The 22,148-nt window shown below is 37.4% G+C and overlaps 1 protein-coding gene across 1 annotated transcript in view; it reads right to left on the reverse strand.

Annotated features, from left to right (window-relative positions):
- ctnnd2a (catenin (cadherin-associated protein), delta 2a) overlaps positions 1 to 22,148 on the reverse strand; it is a 218,575-nt gene that overhangs the window by 34,756 nt on the left and 161,671 nt on the right. Inside the window, exon 12 of the mRNA XM_079806697.1 lies at positions 1,402 to 1,636. Coding sequence (XP_079662823.1) covers positions 1,402 to 1,636 — 235 coding nt within the window. The remainder of the gene's footprint in view (positions 1 to 1,401; positions 1,637 to 22,148) is intronic.

Here is a 22,148-nt window from a genome sequence, read left to right on the forward strand (position 1 = left end):
GCCCCCTAGCTCAATAGTCAGGGCACTGATCAGGGAGTCAGCCCATTGACTTATGTCCTGATCAGTGCCCTAACTACTGAACTAGGGAGCTGATTGAGACGCACCCCGAAAGTCTTTTGCATTTTACAACGGGTGTATCTCCAGTTGTCACTGGTGATTGTGGTTTGAACCTTTCTGGATCTGCCATCAAATTGATACGTTTAATTATATCAAGTGCTCTGTGAAAAGGCTATAAATCTCCACCTCCAACATCCTCACACACAATATAGCCTACTAGCCAGGACACCTTCTTAATGTGTACAGATGTGACGTAATGACGCAAAGATATGCTTGAATTTCCCGCAGAAATCCACCAGTACCACTGGAATTAAAAACATTATTACAAGCTTATTACAAGGTAAGCAGATAGTAATTGCTCAAAAATGTATTTTGGATAATTTTTAACCCAAAAAAGTTACGGACTGCAGCTTTAAATAAAATAAAACAAAATTATACAATTGTAAGATTTTTTAAGTTATAGTAAAAAAGTTATTTTAATTTAGTTAAAAACATTTTTATTATATTATATTTTTTTGGGTATTTTTGCCTTTATTGGATAGGACAGTCAAGGACAGACAGAGAGCGATAGGGGAGGAAAAAGGGGCACAGGATCGGGAACGGACCACAAGCCGGGACTCGCCCGAAGAGCTGTTGTGCTATGTTTCAGAGTGTTGCCCACAAGCCTTTGGCTCAGACTAAAACACAATCAATTTAAATCCCAAATTTTCAATGTGATCTCATTTGGACCCATCTGTATATCTCCTGGTGATTCACAAACGTGATAAAACAGTTCCAAGGCTGTGTTACAGTTGTTTTTATCTAAGTTAAGGGACTCCACGCACTTTACTTCACGGCAGATAACACCCCTTAACCATGTTAAAATCACTGCTACATACAGCCTCTTATTCCGAAGGATGCAGCAAATAACAAATCAGCTCTTTCTGTATTGGCAAAAGTGGATGTGTTCCTAGTCCAAGTTTACTTTTCTTCAATACAGTTCAGCAAGCACTGAGTAAGCGACTCGCGTTCTGAATATGATATATCTGAACATCTGTAGACAATGTGGCCTTGAAGCTCATAAAATGCTTATTGCGTTTTGACTCATGCTGTTCACCTCTTTATAAAGGTGCTGGCATAAAAGTGGAACAATGTAGCTGGAAAATAAAATGTCTCCAAGAGCAATGCGCAGTTTATGGAGAACAAAATAACTGACAGGCCTCGGGGTCCACCGAAACAAACAAAAACAAAGCCATGGCCTAGTGGTTAGCGAACACTTCAGGGTATTTTACGCTGGTTAGACTGGACTGCAAGTGGTTATTGACAAGATGCAGGCCTTTTATCAAAAATAAAAAGACTACTTACTTGTCTCCTTTACTCCTAGCAATACCGATGAGCTTCTCAATGCCACCGGCGTCTCGTAAGGCCTTGGCGTTCTCCATGTTCTTGGTGATGACCTCGTGTAGGGCGCAGCATACAGCCGTAACGGTGTCATCGCACATGGTTTTACCTGCTGTGCTGTTTGCCGTACCCCCGCTGCTCCCGCTAGCATTGCTTCCGCCCGGGAGCCGGTGCACGAGGTCCCGCATGGCGTACTTTCCTAGACAAAGTGTGAGATAGAGAAAAAATAGACAGAAAGAGCATATGAGGATGTGCTGATTGGCGCTGGAGTAATTATGATAGTCAGGATGACATTTTTCACAGTCAGTACGACTATTGTGCTACAATTTATTCTTAATCTAGAGAATAATAATGCAGGAGCGACAATTCAAGAGTGTCAGATGTGTCAGTTTAAGCATCACTGGATTTCTATGGAGGGGGTGTTATCCTGACTGCAGCGTGGATATATGACTCACACTATTTGAACAAAGGAAAGAAAATATGAGGAAGTGAGAAATCTCTGACATTAAAAGAACAGCAGGGGATGTGTAATTGAAATTGACTTGGCAACACTCACACAGCACTGAAAGCGTAACTTGACCAGTGGGAGAAACAATATGATTCTTGAGTTTATGTGTTTGTGTCGGTGAAGCATGAGACAAATTTGTGCTGTAACACACTAAGTGATATTAACAGGCAATCACAAGAGCAATGATCGCTACAGGATGTTGAGTGCTCCTTTCTCATCCAGTGGTGTATGGGACACCCCCTCACGGCATTATGAGACAGTTATATTATGGTTAAATTTGCCTAGAGTGAATTCACTCCACATAAAAGCCATATCAAAGCAGCAAATAAGTTTGTTTAAACACACTTTTAATGCCATACAAAGGAAAACAGCAGTAATTTACCCTGGAATTGGCACTGATTCACATGCACAGTGGACAGTAAAAAAGACTTATTGTGAGATTAATAAAATAAACATTTAGATTAAATAAAAGAAATAAGTAATTATGCTGCGCTGTGAAATATTGCAACATATAAATTCACACTTTGAGATATAAAGCCACACTGTGAAATATAAAGTCACATTATGATATATTAAGCCACACTGTGAGATATCAGATACAAAGCCATATTATGACATATTAAACCATATTGTGAGATATAAAGCCACATTATAAGATGCAAAGCCATATTATGACATATTAAACCATATTGTGAGATATAAAACCACATGATAAGACACAAAGCATATTATGACATATTAAACAATACTGTGAGATATAAAGCCACATTTTAAGATACAAAGTCACACTGTGAGATATAAAGTCACATTTCGAGATATAGAGAATCATTAGGGGATATTAAGCTACACTACCAAATTCACATTATAAGATAATAAGTCACATTGTGAGATTTTTTTTTTTACTATAGGCAGAAATAGACTTCCATAGTAGCCCACCAGATATACACTTAATATATATGACAGACAGTGGCAGCTTGTTAGGGGAGGCACAGCCTACACAAAAATTTGAGGTGGAAATGGAAGAAGGACGATTAAAATTAAGTCTAAAATTTCCAGTTAATCATTTAACTTCATGTCTCAGCATGTGAATTTCTTGTTTGTAATTTCACTAATTTTACACGGTGGTCAAGTCGGAACCACCGCTGCTCTTCCCTGAACGTGCCAAATCTGCTATTCTGAAAACTGTACTAAGCCGAGTCTGAGGGGATAGAGAAGGGGAGGGGGAGGCAAATCCATAACCAGAGACTTTTGCCCCCTTGGTAAAAAAAATAAATAGCCAATCACTATTAAGTATCTCACATTCAGCGGTTAAAGTGTTGAGAAAAAATACATTGCAGAGGAGGCTAGCCTCCCTTGGTATATCAACCAATCATCGCATAGACATAAATTGCATGATATTAGTTTGAAATGCACCCACTGATAATCTAGCAACTTCCTTAATTAACGAGAGTTGAGATATTGAATATTAGATCGTCAACAAATTTACTAAGATAGCATTTGAGCAGTAGCTACAAATGAAAAATGAAGAAAGACCCCATGCCAAAGTTGGACCTATAGACTACAGAAATCAACATCATTAAAGGGATAGTTCCCCCCTAAATTACCTCATGATTTACTCTCTCTCAAGTCATCCCATATGTATATGATATTCTTCTTTCAGACGAATAAAATCAGAGTTATATATAAAAAAATGTCCTGGCTCTTCCAATCATTATAATGGCAGTGAATGGCTGTTTCTGTTTTGAAGTCCATAAAAGTGTATCCATCCATTATAAAAGTGCTCCACAGTCCACATGGCTCCGGGGATGTGTTGATAAAGGCCTTCTGAAGCGAATCGATATGTTTGTGTGAGAAAAATATTCATATATATACGTTTTAAATATGCATATTTTTCTCACCGGAACGGAATGCCAGCTAGTACTAGAGCTAACCAATGGAGGGAACTTTGTGTTGGCTTTTTAAGTTCCACGGAGGCCACGCCTTTGAGTTTTGGATTGACCAATGGAAAACGTGAAATTCTTAGGCGGTAGAGTCCCTTTGTTTGAAAGGCTGACTCATTTGCATGATTGGACTAAGCTGGAAATTGTGTGATCATTTATATTCTGATAAATATAACAAAGACACACTGCATGTGTGAGTCATTAAATGAGGATTATTTTGATAGGAAACACCAGCTAGATGAGCTAACATCAACTAGTATTTCTATCATCAATAGGGGTGTAACGGTACACAAAACTGACGTTTCGGTACGTACCTCGGTTTTGAAGTCACGGTTCGGTACGAGTTCAGTACAGCAGTTTTACAAAATTGCTTTTTATTTATTTTTATTAAACAGTGGTTCTGTGCCAATCTGTCCTTGTAATTAATTAAATTATAACTAAAAGTTTATTGAATATATTGATGTAAATTAAATAGAGAGCCCTGACTTGCACTTTAATATTAAAGTTTAACAACAGAGCCCAAACTATTAGCCTAAATTCAGTTGCTAATTATTTTTACGTAATAATCAACACTCAAATAACACATTGTATGCAAACATGTAAACTTCACATAAGGCATTTTTTCATTAACTTCTAAATCTAATTATAAAATAGTTTTTTTCTCCAATTCGTTGTTGAATAGTAATCATTTATAGCCTACACAGTGTCTGTCATTTTCATGACAGGTTTACTTAACATGCATGAAATAATCAAGACATCCCTAACAGGTTAAGTAGAATATAATGAATATATAGGCAAATATAGTGCATATATTTAGTGAAAGAGTTGATTTCTCTAATGAATAAAATTCTGTGGACACTGAATGACTGCCTGAGGTAAACTTAAATGTGATGCTAACGTTAGACATTGTTTAGTTTACAAGCAATTATATTGACGTCTTTCCGCCGTTGAAACACTGATTGAGCGATTACACCACATATGATACATGACAGTAAGTTGTAATGTATCCTCAGCATACCTTCAGATGGTCATTCATGTTTATTCTTTAGGAAGAGATCACAGATGATCGCGTTCACACGGCCGCTTGAACTGTGATCAGTGGTCACTCCACAGAGCGTCAAAACGGCATTTATGGTTTGAATTTCGTGATAAAATGGACTGAATACTTAATATGTTCGTGTGGGAACTCAGATTGAAGTGTGTTCCACGCTTAAAACAAGTCGACTGTTACAGATTGCACTCGGAAACCGTTCGGTACAGGCGTGCACCGAACCGAAAACCCTGTACCGAAACGGTTCGGTACGATTACGTGTACCGTTACACCCCTAATCATCAAGCATGCAAAACACTATCAAATATAAAAAGACAATATACAAACAGTAATGATCCACAAAATGTACTGGGGAAATGCATGTTCATTCATTAAACCAGATTGTCAATGAGAATTAGTGGATAGAATTCCATTTCTATAGAGGTTTGCCTGTGCTGTTCTCCCATTTGAGAACAGTCGGCCCAAGTGTCTTTGAAGTGTATGGATTAGCACCTGGGTGCTAATTCCCAGTGGGGAAACTAGACATCACGCAGCCTGTCTGGGTCCTTAAGGAGATTAAACCGTAAGAATTGTGTGTTTAATCGGTCCAGTCGTTACACATGTCAAAATATGGCATTATATATTTGTTGCTTTCACTTGAGGATATCTAGAATTGCCTCCATGTCACACATTTAGTTCCGCATTGGAGAAATGCAAACAGCTTGAGGGAAGCCCACTAGGCATAGATCGCAAGTGTCTACATTTTGTCATTTTATTGTGGTTGTTTTGCTGCTCCAGAGGATTTCTAATTTTAGCTAAGAACAAAACACGAAAAGCTACTGTGAAGACATCTGTATTATTGTGTACAAGCACAAGCCTACAAGATATTTTTGCTAAGTAGCCATCCAATTTTAAGAAGAACATAGTTTGCAACAGAGTATTTTCCAGATTCCTTGCCTCTTTAATCATCCAAACGTTCCAATAAATTGACCTTTGAAACACAGAAGAGTCCTTCTCCTTCTGGCACCCTATTATTCTATCACAGAAGCACACAGCTAATGAAATTAATCTAAGGCTGTTCAATTCTTTCCGCTAATTCCAAATGGTCTCCGAAGAAGAAACACAGACATCATTTTCTACATGAAGCATACTGCAGAAGGGCTCCGTTTTATCACCAATAAGCTTCCAGTTAATTGGTGTCTCCTTATCTTGTACCCGCAGGCAAAATTGTCTGTCTTGCGTGAGCTGAAAATATGGAGGCGGCCCAATGAGACGCAAGATTTCTCTGAACAGCGAACTGTGGGAAAAATATGATATTTACGGAATACCGTTATTGATCAGATATCATCTCTTCGTTCATACAATCTCCAATATAACGAGCTCCTTCATTAATCTGCATTCATTTGAAGTGCATATGTTTAGATCACTGTCAAATAAAAATGCTCAGCTTAATGTGAAAGGTCACAATAAATGTAATCATCCCTCTTTGTGTGATTGGTGTCTAAAAGACAGAACGGGAAAGATGTCAAAACTGGAAAACGTATATATTTGAAAAGTTATAGCACATGATTTGATGCATCAAATCTGACCCCAAAAAAAGTCTATCAGGAGGACACGCATCATGATCAGGATCCCACAGAGGAATTAGGAGGTGAAACAGGTGAAGTGTGGGGCTTTTTTAGTCTAGTTTTAGGCTTTGTGATCACAATTAAACCCAAGATAGCATGATTATGAGCAATCACGAGCTTAGGACTCTTTAAGGGTCTGATTTTCAAGAGCATGAAGTACTGCAATTTGGACAGGTTTAATTCTGAACACCGATGTGGAGATCTCAAAGTCAGCCTGAGCATGAAAAACAACACTGGAAAAGTAAAAGGGGCTTTAAGTAACACATTCACACTCCTCGTGATAAATGAAGAGTCACTTTATGGACTCAGCCCGATGGTTCTGCTACATGACGATGAGATCCAGCGACTGTATATGACTCAAGGCTAACCTTGACTCAGAGTGCCTCGTCTAGCTCTCGGGAATACGAAGGCTTAGTGGCAATCAGAGGTAAGTGCAGACCCTCCAGCCTATAACAGCCCATTCTCCTACAAAACAGGCAATCAGCTACACGGCCCTGGGCCATCATGAGCTCCACAAATACACACGCACACACAGACATTTACAAAGAGAGAGAGAGAGAGTGCCCATCTGTTTTTGCTGCTTTTATGTACACTAAACTCTCAGTGACCAAGTTAATAGACCTACGCTGTAAAAGACATTAAAGGAAAAGTTCAGTGTTATTATTTACTCACCTTCATGTCATTCCAAACCTGTATGCTCTTTCTGTATAACACAAAAGTACAGGGAGTGCAGAATTACTGGGCACGTTGATTTTCTGATCATATTTTTTTTCCAGGCACATTTGACCAATTCCAAACCACAGTAATCCTAATAACTACTATTGATTTAGTATTTAATAATGTATAAGTGATATATAATTGTTCATGAAGGCTGGAAATGAAAATCACCTTATATTCAGGTGTGCAGAATTATTAGGCATGTTTTCTTTTACAGATAAATTGAGCCAAAAAAGAGATTTAACTCAGACTGAAAAGTCAAAAAGTATTAAATGCCCATGAGAAGGATGCAATACTATTGCCATACTAGACATTGCAGTTAAGGCATGACCATTGGACAGTGAAATGCTCATTGGGTCAGCAGGATCTGACAAAAACAGGTGGTGAAGAAAAGACACCTGTTAACTGCAAAAGAATTAAGAATTAAGGTGAAGAATTAAGGGTGAAACCATCAGGAACCCTTTAGTCTCCAGCGCCACCATTTTCCAAAGCTGCAACCTACCTGGAGTCTCCAGAAGTGCAAGGTGTCAGGATCTCAGAGACTTCAGTTAGGTAAAGAATCCTAAAAAATGACCCCCACTAGATAAGAATCACAAGCTGAAGTGTTGTAAAATACATGAAGAAGGTTTTTTTATAGGCTTTATGGACAGATAGGTTGAGAGTGACTCTTGAAGGACCAGCACCACATCCTCTAGTACCACTGTTTGAAGAATTCATCTTCCAGAATCTGGCAGTACGTTTTGGGAGTTCATTTTAGTCCATCCTGAAGTCCGTTTTGCAGAGATGGACTAAAAATGAACTCCCAAAACGTACTGCCAGATTCTGGAAGATGAATTCTTCAAACAGTGGTACTAGAGGATGTGGTGCTGGTCCTTCAAGAGTCATTCTCAACCTATCTGTCCATAAAGCCTATAAAAAAACCTTCTTCATGTATTTTACAACACTTCAGCTTGTGATTCTTATCTAGTGGGGGTCATTTTTTGGGATTCTTTACCTAACTGAAGTCTCTGAGATCCTGACACCTTGCACTTCTGGAGACTCCAGGTAGGTTGCAGCTCTGGAAAATGGTGGCGCTGGAGACTAAAGGGTTCCTGATGGTTTCACCCTTAATTCTTCACCTTAATTCTTAATTCATTTGCAGTTAACAGGTGTCTTTTCTTCACCACCTGTTTTTGTCAGATCCTGCTGACCCAATGAGCATTTCACTGTCCAATGGTCATGCCTTAACTGCAATGTCTAGTATTGCATTAGTATTGCATCCTTCTCATGGGCATTTAATAATTTTTGACTTTTCAGTCTGAGTTAAATCTCTTTTTTGGCTCAATTTATCTGTAAAAGAAAACATGCCTAATAATTCTGCACACCTGAATATAAGGTGATTTTCATTTCCAGCCTTCATGAACAATTATATATCACTTATACATTATTAAATACTAAATCAATAGTAGTTATTAGGATTACTGAGGTTTGGAATTGGTCAAATGTGCCTGGAAAAAAAATATGATCAGAAAATCAACGTGCCTAATAATTCTGCACTCCCTGTAGTTATGTTCCAGGAATTTGAATGCAGCACAATGATAATTTAGAGTGACCATGCTCCAGAAAAGGATAAAAAACTAAACAAAAAAGCAATATAAGTTTTGACCTATACACTATGTTGCAAAAATGTATCTGCTTGAATTCCACGGCAAGGTGGAAAAGGGTTATATACTGTAGGAATCTGAGTGCCGGTTTCACAAACAGGGTTTAGGCCGTGTGTCCACCAAAGTGTTTTTTCATACGGCTGGCTGGCGTTTCCAATTGTTTTCAATGGGAGCGCCGCATTTTTAGCACCGCATGAGCGTAACAAGGCGCTGAGCTAGTATTTCACACTCAAGCGCTGAGCATTCTGTATTTTGTACTGGTTGCCGAGAGTTGAAGAATCTTCAACTTTGAGTAAAACGCAGCGCTCATCACTGTCTCTTTTCACCCTGTCGTCCAATCACAGTGGAGGAGGGGCGAGACAAATACCACACCGCCCAACTGTCACATTCTGCTTGTACAACGTCAACAGATGAAAACAACAAGCATAATAACGGAACAAAATAATTTAAAACAAGAGCCAGAGCAGATACTTCACATTGTATCTGCATTTTTATATAGAATCAATACAGAAACAAACTATATGTGAAATTAGATAGTAGTAACACTTCCGCCGATATTCCGTATCATAAAAACTCCCACAAAAAAACACCCCCGCTGCACTGCCAACACGTCTGTGAAACCTGGGGTAAGAGTTATATTTTAAGCATGGTCTAAAATGACATGCATATACTATCATATTAATGTACTTATATTTTTTTAATTTTGAAAGAAGTTTCTTATGCTCACCAAGGCTGCATTTACCTAATCAAAATACAATAAAAACAGTACAATTTTTAAATATATTTACAGTTTAAAATAAAAAATTTTGTATTTGTATATATTTGTATTTGTGATGTAAAGCTGAATTTTCAGCATTACTAGAAACATTTCTTATTATTATCATCATCATGTTGAAAACAGTTATGCTACTTAATATTTTTGTGGACACTGTGATACATATTTTCAGGATTCTTTGATAAATAGAAAGTTCAAAAGAACAACATTCATTTGAAATAGATTTTTTATTTGAATAGAAAGACACATTTTTTAAAAACTTTATCAAGTAAACTTTCGGCCGACCGCCTTCCGTGGAAAAGTGTTGAATGTTGAAAGTGAAACTCAAGATGCGTACGTGACGTCATGACGAGCGGACCTGGTCGCGTTAGTCTTTCGGTCGGCAGGGGAACTTTCAACAATTTTTCCATAAATTGAACAGGGAAGGCGGTCGGCAGAAAGTTTACTTGATAAAGTTTTAAATATGAATATTTTTCTTACACAAACGCATCGATTCGCTTCAGAAGGCCTTTATTAACACCCTGGATCCGTGTGGAGCACGTTAATTGATGGGCAGATGCACTTTTTATGGACTTTAAAGGTCCCATGGCATGGCATTTTTCTATTATTTTATAATGTTTCCTGAGCTGTACTTATATTGTTAGTATGACTTTTACATCATAAAATGTCATAATTTAGAAATAAAAGGCATTTTTTCTATACTGCTGTTTGCCCTGTGGCTGAATGCCCTGCTTCAAGAGGCGTGTCTGCTGTGAGACTTCAGTAAAAACACCCACTGTTGTGATTGGCTGACATCTTTGCATTTTATATGAGCGGAGGGGGCGTGGTTTATCGAGGCACGAGCAGGCACGAGTCTGCCAGGGAGACGGATGGACCCGAGTTCACTTCACATCAGTTCTCAGCATGTCTGAACTGTTTTAGTTACAGCATATACTTTAGGTTATTAGTCTATTTCTAGTCGGAGGGACTGTCACTCATGTCAGAAAGTTAGTAACTTTAGTAAATTATGGATCAGCGCTGACTGGAGACGCGAACCGTTTAGAACGATTCAGTCCGATTTGGTGAACTGATTCGGTTCACTAAAAAGAACTGGTTCAAAAGAAAGATCGTTCGCGAACCGGACATCACTAATGTATCAGAGACTGAGCTCAGCGATTGCTAACAAAGTTATTTATAGTAACTACTGAGTTATGAGAGCGCTGTCAGTCAGCGCGAGTTTATTGTGTTTGTATCTGAGAGTTCTGAATAAACAGTCACACCGAGTCCGTCTCTTCATCATTATTCTACCAACTTTGTAACACATGCAAAGTACCATTACAGCTGTCGAGATGAACGAGTTAAAAGTAAGTGTTGATAATAGCATTATTTTTAAAATAAAATAAAAGCGTCAGTGACACGCGTTGAGTAATGTTACACAGCGCAAACAAAGACACAACAGCAGTAATCGGATGTAATCCAGTTTATTGTGGGGCTAGGCTGGCTAGCCCGGATATGCTCAAGCTTACCCCCCTTCTGCTTAATCTCACGCCGCGTTTGGTGCCTCCGCTGTGGGCCAGATGCAGTACTGTGGGTCGGGGATGTTGAAGGCCGAGCTTCGGCGTGTGTGAGGTTTATCTCTGCTGATGTTGAGCAGAAACTCATGACTGTATGCACATTTTAGAACCGATAGACGCGACGAGGACGTACAAAAACACTGACTCACAAGATATAAAACACGAAAACACCGTTCTGTCTGGAGAGAGAGAAGCCGCATTGTGTGCACGAATAATAAATAATTAGCTACACATCAGAAATCACTGATCACAGATCAGAAGGAACTGAAAAAAGACTTCTGTTTTCATTTGTACATCCAAACACTGAGAAACTGCCAGCGTTCACTCGTTCACAAGCAATGATGCAATGATCTCTCGACGAGCGTTTGCATGGGCGTGCCAGATTCTCTGGGCGGAGGAAAGGGAGGAAACCGTGCCTGCTTGGACGTCAAACCAGGAGACTTCAGGATTGGCTAGTCTGGCCTGTCATTTTCTCAAAGGCAGAGAGAGACAGCCACAACTCGGTTTTACACCGATCAACATTTCTATCCACTTGGGGACAATATTCAGGCTAGGGGAACTCATATTAATGTTGAAAAACCTCATAAAATGAAAATTTCATGCCATGGGACCTTTAAAAACAGAGCAACTATGAATCCAATTCTAATGCTTGGATTAGCCTGGACTTTTGTAATATAACTCCGATTTTATTCGTCTGAAAGAAGAATGTCATATACACCTAGGATGACTTGAGGGTGAGTAAATTATGGGCTAATTTTCATTTTTGGGTGAGCTATCCCTTTAAAAGACGTTAATGAGGATGAGTAAATAACGATAGCATTTTCATTACACTATCTCTTTCATCTGAAAGCATCATCACTCTGTTCCTCTGTGAAGAACACGCACAGGTGGTTGACAACTGTATATAATGACTGGAAAGACATATTAAAATGGATCTGAATAAAATGAAGAGCATTAATATGCTCTGTCTGAGTTCAAAGAGGGTTGGTAAAATGTTCCATGAAGGCCTCAGGGTTCTCGGCTGGGTTTGAAAAGTCACACAGTGGTGAAAGGCTTTGGGCAGCAACTCTGTGAGCCTTTATCCCGCAATAACATTTAAATGGATCCAAAGAGGGTGTTTTTTTTTTCGAGTTTTTTTTTTTAACGAAGCTAACAGCAGGTTCAAACCCCACTGGCAGAAAATGGCCGACTTGGACATAAAAGAGAAGGCAAGACATTCGAAGACAGACCTTAAAACTAAATTTTTCTTAAAGGTTAGGGAGCAAATTAAATTGGAAATCAGCCACCGTGGAGACTATTTGAAAGGAGAACGTCCGGCAGTGTGGCTTTCAAGCGTTATATCGCTCTCTGTTACCGGCTTTTATGTCTGTCATACTGGATTAAAAGCAAAAGCATCTTCTGAACAACTATGGATGCAATTTTAAACAGGGCCACCTTGTGGAGGGGCAGCCGGGACAGATAGAAAGATAGAGTGAATGGCCGGATTTAGCCACAGAAAAGATAAAGTGGTGATTTTCTTGTGTCATTATTATGAAGCAGCTCTTTTGCTGCGAGGCACCTCTGGCAATATCCTAATGAAAGAGAGAGAAAACAGATAAAGGAAGGGAAGATGGAAAAATGACCAAACGGATGCATGAGGGAGCGCGAGAGAGATGGGAAGATTGGCTGCAAATTGAAGCGAGAGAGGACGTCGATTGGTCACAGCTGCACACACACACACACAGGTTATTTCTCTAAAGGCCAGTCTGTAGAGCACATGCCCTCTTTTCTCATCCTGTGTGCAGGTGGGCAGCAAATATGAGTCTTTCAGTCATCAAATCCAGGATGAAACTTTCAATGATGGATCAGAACTTTTCAAATCCCTCTCCATCAACTGAAATGTCGGACCTTCGAAACAAGCCGAGTAAAGCTGGTTTTCAAACATACAGCACAACTTCAAACATTTCCAACAAATCCACCGAGCTTTGTCCGCTAGTCCTCTGAAGAACGTGTCTCATCATGGGCCGCATGCCCACACCAATACCCTCCTATTTCAACGCCTGCAAAGTTTTGCCACCTGAAAGTTTGGAGAGTCATTCCGATTACAAATCAAACTACTCTGCTGCTCATCCAATGCTATGCTCAACTTGTGTCTGTGTTCATTCATGCCCGCTACACCTGATGTTGTGCATATTGAAGCCTCAAACAGTATCTCGGGGATTACATACATTAACTCAGCCACCGAAACTCACATAAACCCCACTGACATGTTCTCCTTCTTAACGCAGAGGTTGGTAGAGGTTTTTTTCACCTGCTTATACAAAAAATATTTCTTAGAGTCCATAAAATAGTACATATTATATATTTAAAAAACATTGATAATGTATACAGATATAAATATCACAAAATAGAAAAAAGGTAAATTGAAATAAAAATATATATTTAATTATAAATCATATTTTTTATAATAACATGTAAAATAAAAGTATAATATACAGTCAAACCAAAAATTAATCAGACTCCAGATATAATGTTTTACTAGTGGGTGTAGGACACTATAGATTGTTTATGTAAGTGAAGAAAGAAAAATAAAGTAAACTGACATATTATACACAAAAAATCTTCATACAGTGGATTACCAGTAAAATGTATAAATATTTGGGAACAAAATTATTCAAACACTTTGACCTGACCATGTTTTGATTAAGTGTTTTTTCTTTAATTGCTAATGCGACCTTTTACACCACAGACTGAACAAAATGAAGCATTGCTTGGTCATGGTTGACCTAAATTGGTATTATCTACTTAAATTTAACAGCTGACAGCTGATTGGTTGATTGTAATCAATTACATACATTTCTATCAAAGTTATCTGACATTATCAATATGAATTTGTTCTGACATACACAACTCTAAGTTCTTGTCATATTTTATTACCATTTTCTATTATATTATTATATTATCTCAAATTCTCTCTCAAGGCAATCCAGTAGATGAAATGAAACTCTCTCCGGTAACACTTTATATTAACTGTCATTAATAAATCATTAACAAACATTATAATGCTTAACGGATCATTCGTTAATTCACATATTTAGAAATATGAGATAATGCGCTTGTTAATGTTTACTAATTACCTTATTAAATGTTACACGATTAACAGATCATTATTTAATGTCAATTGTAATTCTTACAAATGTAATTAAACTTTCAATTCATATGATCATGCACTTGTAAAAAATCTACAAATGATTTTGACTAAATGTTTACAATTCATTAATAAATCATTAACAAACATGATATAATGCTTAACAGATCGTTAGTTAATATATATTCAAATAGCTATGAGATAATATGCTTGTTAATGTTTAATAAACGTATTAAACATTACATAATGATTAACAGATCATTATATAAATAAAATGCTAACAAATGTCTTTAAACTTATTAAACTCATATACCGTATTGATATAAAATATATTATATATTATACAAATTTTTTAGATTTATAAATGCTGTAACAAATGTGTTTAATTGTGTTAAAAAATGTATTCATTAACTCATAACCACAGCCTGTAAAAGTCATTTTTTGGTCTTTGTTTGTTGTGGTGTATATTTAAAAAAAAAAACATTTTTTTTTTTTTTACAAATATTTTATTATTTATTTGTTCATGTTTTTGCAGTACCCAATCTAAAGTTGAAACTATTAGTTATTTGTAAATAATCTTTTACTAATCATTTATGGGCATTGGACTTTTAGCAACATTTGTGTAAAGGGTTAAGTTTAGCTAAATGCTTCCCGAAGACAAACACAAAATTGTAATTTGGAGACATGTTTTTATTGCCCCAACACTTCGTATACTATATCCTAAAACAGGATATTCCTTATTGAATCATACATCAACAGGAGGAAAATCAGTTTTTCCAAGAAATTATAAATGATAAAAAAGAAAAGGTCAAAGCAGAAACATATTACATTTGTACTGTACCTGAGGGTCTATACATGTCAATAAGCTTCAAAAGTGAAATTAATTTTCTTTTAACCTTGTGTAAAAAAAATAATAATTCTGAACTTGCAATGTGCTTTAGCATACAGTATCAAAGATCCAGGATCCAAGCTTGATGCTTTGAAACTGGGTGGTTAAATTCATGTATACAAACAATCTTCAATCTAATACGTGATCAAACGCCAGAGTTGGCTATGTACATTACATTCATGTGCCCAGTTTCTTCTATCCCTGAATTTGTTCAATAGATTTGGTGATCAGACATGTAAAATAAATCACGGATGAAAGGAAAAGGAAAAGAAGGACCTAGCTTGATTTTATTGCTCACGGCTCTCAAAAGCTTTTGATGGATGGCCATGTTGAACTGTCTATAAAAGCAAAGTGTGATAATAGCCGCTAGTCACAGCCTGTGTTTACATGCACACACTTCTGTCAATACAAATCAATTTAGAGTATGAATGTACTATTTATATGGACTCTAAACTCTGCAATCTGATAAAAATAGCAATTTTCTTCCGCGTTCAACTTATTACAGCTCGGGAGTTTCCGGTAACATGAGAAAACAGACTATTTCTATGTTTTATGGCGGTCAATTTATTAAAACAACAAATCATGTTTTCTGAGTTAACATGAATTATCTTGAACCTGCTGAAATGTTCCTATAAATATTTTCTTTCCAACTGTGTATATACAGTATATTTACAAACATTTATATACAGTGCCGTTCAAAAGTTTTTGATCAGAAAGATTTTTTATGTTTTTAGAAGAAGTCTCTTATGCTCACCAAGGCTGCATTTATTTTATTAAAAATACAAAAGAAAACACTATTATTGTGAAATATTACTGTTTTCTATTTGAATATTTTAAATGTAATTTATTTCTGTGATGCAAAGCTGAATTTGCAGCATCATTACTCCAGTCTTCAGCATCACATGATCCTTCAGAAATCATTCTAATATGATGATTTGCTGCTCAAGAAACATTTATGATTATTATCAATGTGGAATTTTTTTTTTTAGGATTCTTTGATGAATAGAAAGTTCAAAAGAACAGTATTTATCTTAAATAGAAAGCTTTTGCAACATTTTACTACCGTTCAAAAGTTTGGGGTCAGTAGGATTTTTTTTTTTTTTGGAAAAGAACTTAAAGAAATTACCTAATACAGCAAGGATGCATTAAATTGATCAAAAGTGACTAAAGACATTTATGTTACAAAATATTCTATATAAAATAAATGCTGTTCTTTTGAACTTTCAAAATAATCTAATCAATCAAATAATCTAAATAATCTAAAATCAACACAACGAAAAAGCCACAACACAACGAAATCAAGCCACAACACAACGAAATCAAGCCACAACACAACGAAATCAAGCCACAACACAACGGAAATGCTCCCAACCACTCGTGGGCACTCAGAGTGCGGTAAAGTTGCCACTGCTCTATAGAATCGGCAATCTTACAAAGTTATAAATACCACAATTAGTTTTAACAGTATGTAGGCTAACCATTGTTTATCGACATGAAATATTAATTCAAAATCACCTACATGCATTATAGCTGCATATTTATGCTCGAGAATGCTTTGATACGATACCACGGCGCATGAAACGTATAATTTGTATTAATTAAAATTACTTTTAACATTTAAAAACAGACATGTTAAAATTCCACAGCTTTATTGTATTGGTAAAACTGACTTAGTAATGCACAACACAACATTGTAATTTGAACATAAAAAAAGTTAATTATATGTTTCAACTTGGTGGAATTGGCAGACGTTCCCTTAGCGCAGTGGCAGCGGGTCAAAGCATTCTCGAGCACAAATATGCAGCTATAATGCACGTAGGTGATTTTGAATTGATATTTCATGTCGATATACAATTGCACACTTAAAACTGATCGTAGTGTTTAAATATTTGTAAGACTGGCGAATCTATAGAACAGGAAAACTAACTTTACCGCACTCTGAGAGCCCTACTGGTCGGGAGCATTTCCGTAGTGTTGTGGCTTTTTCGTTGTGTTGTGGCTTGATTTCGTTGTGTTGTGGCTTTTTCGTTGTGTTGTGGCTTGATTTCGTTGTGTTGTGGCTTGATTTCGTTGTGTTGTGGCTTTTTCGTTGTGTTGTGGCTTGATTTCGTTGTGTTGTGGCTTGATTTCGTTGTGTAGTGGATTTATTTTGTTGTGTTGTGGCATTATTTCGTTGTGTTGTGGATTTATGTCGTTGTGTTGTGGATTTATTTTGTTGTGTTGTGGCTTTATTTCGTTGTGTTGTGGCTTTATTCCGTTGTGTTGTGGATTTATGTCGTTGTGTTGTGGCTTTATTTCGTTGTGTTGTGGCTTTATTTCGTTGTGTTGTGGATTTATGTCGTTGTTTTGTGGCTTTATTTCGTTGTGTTGTGGCTTTATTTCGTTGTGTTGTGGCTTGATTTCGTTGTGTTGTGGATTTATTTAGTTGTGTTGTGGCTTTATTTCGTTGTGTTGTGGCTTGATTTCGTTGTGTTGTGGATTTATTTCGTTGTGTTGTGGCCTTATTTCGTTGTGTTGTGGCTTGATTTTGTTGTGTTGTGGATTTATTTCGTTGTGTTGTGGCTTGATTTCGTTGTGTTGTGGATTTATTTCATTGTGTTGTGTAGGGCTGCTCGATTATGGAAAAAATCATAATCACGATTATTTTGGTCAATATTGAAATCACGATTATGTAACACGATTATTTCACATGACTTTGGGAATGTGTTGTATTTATTAAAAATACACCTTTCAACAATTCAATTGAAATTGTAACATTTGTTGTACTTTTTGAACTATTAAAATAAATAATATAACATATATTCAAATCAAAGTATAAAAGTATTCACGTAAAAATGATAATCACAAATAAATAAGATCAACAATATGGTTCGGCTAGATATGCTTTTCAGGTACGTCTAACCTTAGTTTTCAGGTACAGAAATGTCTCAAATGTAAAATAACATTGCATATTTGAGTACATAAATTAAAGATGAATCCTATTAAACTTACAAAAGCTATTCAATCCGGATCGGATATGCGTCGTCTTTATCGACTGTATAAAGTTCACTTAAGGCATATACAGACTATGTCTGCTAGGATACTCATCAAGATGGACATGTTGACATACGTTTTGTGTGAGTTTGTCCGTTCAAGAGCAAGACTTGAAAGAGAACTCAATATCTGCGCGCTGAGAGATGTGTGCGCGCTCTCGGATGAGCGCACAGAGACACATTTCCTCACAGCGCGCGCGGCTTCTCATTCGCCTCTTCTGGCACTAAACCCGGGTGATGACGGTGAAAACGACTGGTCATATTCAAACATACGGCAGCACTCGCATGCATTGAACAAAGTTTACAAAGAGAGAATTATTTGAAAAATATGAGGGGAAAAAGGACGTTTACACGGCACCCCTGCTCTCGTCAGTTTTTGTTTCTTTATTAGATTGTCATAGGTCACTCTGTTTAATTTTCAAGTGGTTAAACAAATTCGTGTTGTTCCCTTGCGTTGCAGCCACTACATGTAGCAAATCTTGCACGTAGCATGTTTCTGCTCGTCGTCTGATTCCTCGAAGCCAAACTGTTCCCAGACAACGGAGTTGGTTTTGCCTTTTTTGCTCACCAAACGCTGCTGTAACTGCCCTCCTTCTGCCATCTTTACTCGCGCCGAGTTTTTAAATTCCAGCGGATGATATGCACACGAGACTCCCGATCTGAGAAAGTTTGTGGCTTCGGGAGGGGCGGATGAGCGCATGCGCGTTTCATTCAGAACGCAAGGCAAAATAATCGTTTTTTCTCGATTGTACTATTTTGGTGATCGTTGGGAGGCAAAATCGAAATCGAAATCGAAATTCGATTAATTGCACAGCCCTAGTGTTGTGGCTTTATTTCGTTGTGTTGTGGATTTATTTCATTGTGTTGTGGCTTTATTTCATTGTGTTGTGGCTTGATTTTGTTGTGTTGTGGCTTTATTTCGTTGTGTTGTGGCTTTATTTCGTTGTGTTGTGGATTTATTTCGCTGCGTTGTGGCTTGATTTCGTTGTGTTGTGGATTTATTTCATTGTGTTGTGGCTTGATTTCGTTGTGTTGTGGATTTATTTCATTGTGTTGTGGCTTTATTTCGTTGTGTTGTGGCTTGATTTTGTTGTGTTGTGGCTTTATTTCGTTGTGTTGTGGCTTTATTTCGTTGTGTTGTGGATTTATTTCGCTGCGTTGTGGCTTTATTTCGTTGTGTTGTGGATTTGTCGTTGGGTTGTGGCTTTATTTCGTTGTGTTGTGGCTTTATTTCGTTGTGTTGGGGCTTTATTTCGTTGTGTTGTGGATTTATTTCGTTGTGTGGCTTTATTTCGTTGTGTTGTGGCTTTATTTCGTTGTGTTGTGGATTTATTTAGTTGTGTTGTGGATTTATTTCGTTGTGTTGTGGCTTTATTTTGTTGTGTTGTGGATTTATTTTGTTGTGTCGTGGCTTTATTTTGTTGTGTCGTGGATTTATTTCGTTGTGTTGTGGATTTATTTCGTTGTGTTGTGGCTTTATTTTGTTGTGTCGTGGCTTTATTTCGTTGTGTTGTGGCTTTATTTCATTGTGTTGTGGCTTGATTTCGTTGTGTTGTGGATTTATTTAGTTGTGTTGTGGATTTATTTAGTTGTGTTGTGAACTTATATATGCTTTTTGAGTTTTGTTGTGTTGTGGCTTTATTTCGTTGTGTTGTGGCTTTATTCCGTTGTGTTGTGGATTTATGTCGTTGTGTTGTGGCTTTATTTCGTTGTGTTGTGGCTTTATTTCGTTGTGTTGTGGCTTTATTTCGTTGTGTTGTGGCTTGATTTCGTTGTGTTGTGGATTTATTTAGTTGTGTTGTGGCATTATTTCATTGTGTTGTGGCTTTATTTCGTTGTGTTGTGGCTTGATTTCGTTGTGTTGTGGATTTATTTAGTTGTGTTGTGGCTTTATTTCGTTGTGTTGTGGCTTTATTTCGTTGTGTTGTGGCTTGATTTCGTTGTGTTGTGGCTTGATTTCGTTGTGTTGTGGCTTGATTTCGTTGTGTTGTGGCTTTATTTAGTTGTGTTGTGGCTTTATTTCGTTGTGTTGTGGCTTGATTTCGTTGTGTTGTGGATTTATTTCGTTGTGTTGTGGCATTATTTCGTTGTGTTGTGGCTTGATTTCGTTGTGTTGTGGCTTGATTTTGTTGTGTTGTGGCTTTATTTCGTTGTGTTGTGGCTTTATTTCGTTGTGTTGTGGATTTATTTCGCTGCGTTGTGGCTTTATTTCGTTGTGTTGTGGATTTGTCGTTGGGTTGTGGCTTTATTTCGTTGTGTTGTGGCTTTATTTCGTTGTGTTGTGGCTTTATTTCGTTGTGTTGTGGATTTATTTCGTTGTGTGGCTTTATTTCGTTGTGTTGTGGCTTTATTTCGTTGTGTTGTGGATTTATTTAGTTGTGTTGTGGATTTATTTTGTTGTGTTGTGGCTTTATTTTGTTGTGTTGTGGATTTATTTTGTTGTGTCGTGGCTTTATTTCGTTGTGTTGTGGATTTATTTAGTTGTGTTGTGGATTTATTTTGTTGTGTTGTGGCTTTATTTTGTTGTGTTGTGGATTTATTTCGTTGTGTTGTGGCTTTATTTCGTTGTGTTGTGGATTTATTTTGTTGTGTTGTGGCTTTACTTTGTTGTGTTGTGGATTTATTTTGTTGTGTCGTGGCTTTATTCCGTTGTGTTGTGGCTTTATTTCGTTGTGTTGTGGCTTGATTTCGTTGTGTTGTGGATTTATTTAGTTGTGTTGTGGATTTATTTAGTTGTGTTGTGAACTTATATATGCTTTTTGAATTTTGTTGTGTTGTGCACTACTGGGCCACCGTAATTTCCCCACTAACCTGAAGCAGTACAGTAAATCTTCTGGCTGACACTCATTTTAAGTGGCGTTTAGTCAACTTAATGACTAAAGCATATTGAACATATACATAACCGGAATTAAACGAGTTGTACTATTTCAAAATGAAAGAGCGTCACAAAGCTCAATGCAAGTAGTCCATTTATATGTGCATCACATGTACTGTATGCAAGATATTTCTGAATGATCTATGCATCTATACATGCTAAATCTACAAAGACAGGAAGCACATTTCAATGGCGATATAATGAAGACAATGCGATGTGCATAATCACAAATGATTTTGAATGATGTGCAAATCTAGGTGGACCCCAGGTGGCAAATGCAAGCCAGTTGTTTTGGGAGTTGACAGGGGCAGAAGAACGAGACAAGGGAGCCGTTTCCATGGAGACGGCGAGACTCACCAGGGAAACCACGTTTATTAGCGGGTGAGATCAATAGTCTGCTGGTGATGTCACTGTGAGATTTTAAAATGGTGTGAATGAGTGTGAGATGCGATAAAGGAGGAAAGAAAACAAGCTCTAATTAAGCACCTGATGCGACGGGTCAGCATGTGACAACGGGAACCCGCAGCGGACCACTTCCTGTCATTCAGACGGAGCATGGTGATGCGGTGTCTGATCCTGTCATGTACTTGTTAATACGTTTAATTCTGAGGCAGTGCAACGCTAAACACCTGCAGCTCTGTATGAAGGTAAGGTCATGTCCCAGTTGCAGGAACCACAAAACTAATGACACATGATTGGAGGATATAATATCAATTATGGACAGGTCAATGTAAACAATCAGATATGGATATGGTCATGGAGAAAAGAAGTACAATTAGACTATCCTGGTACAGAGTCACTTTTCACCTCTTCGTTGAGAGTAAACAATGAAAGAACTACCAGAAACAGAAAAGGTTAATTGTTAGTCAGCAATGACCATGAATGTCACAAAGACCGTGAAAATATTGTCCTCCCTATTCAGAGGCATGAGCTCTCCTTATACGGTGCAGCGCGCCAAGCGATTAAACGCATCTCTTCCATGTTAATCTTGTTC

The sequence above is a fragment of the Gobio gobio genome, assembly GCF_949357685.1.
Source record: "Gobio gobio genome assembly, chromosome: 23".
Lineage (NCBI taxonomy): Eukaryota > Metazoa > Chordata > Actinopteri > Cypriniformes > Gobionidae > Gobio > Gobio gobio.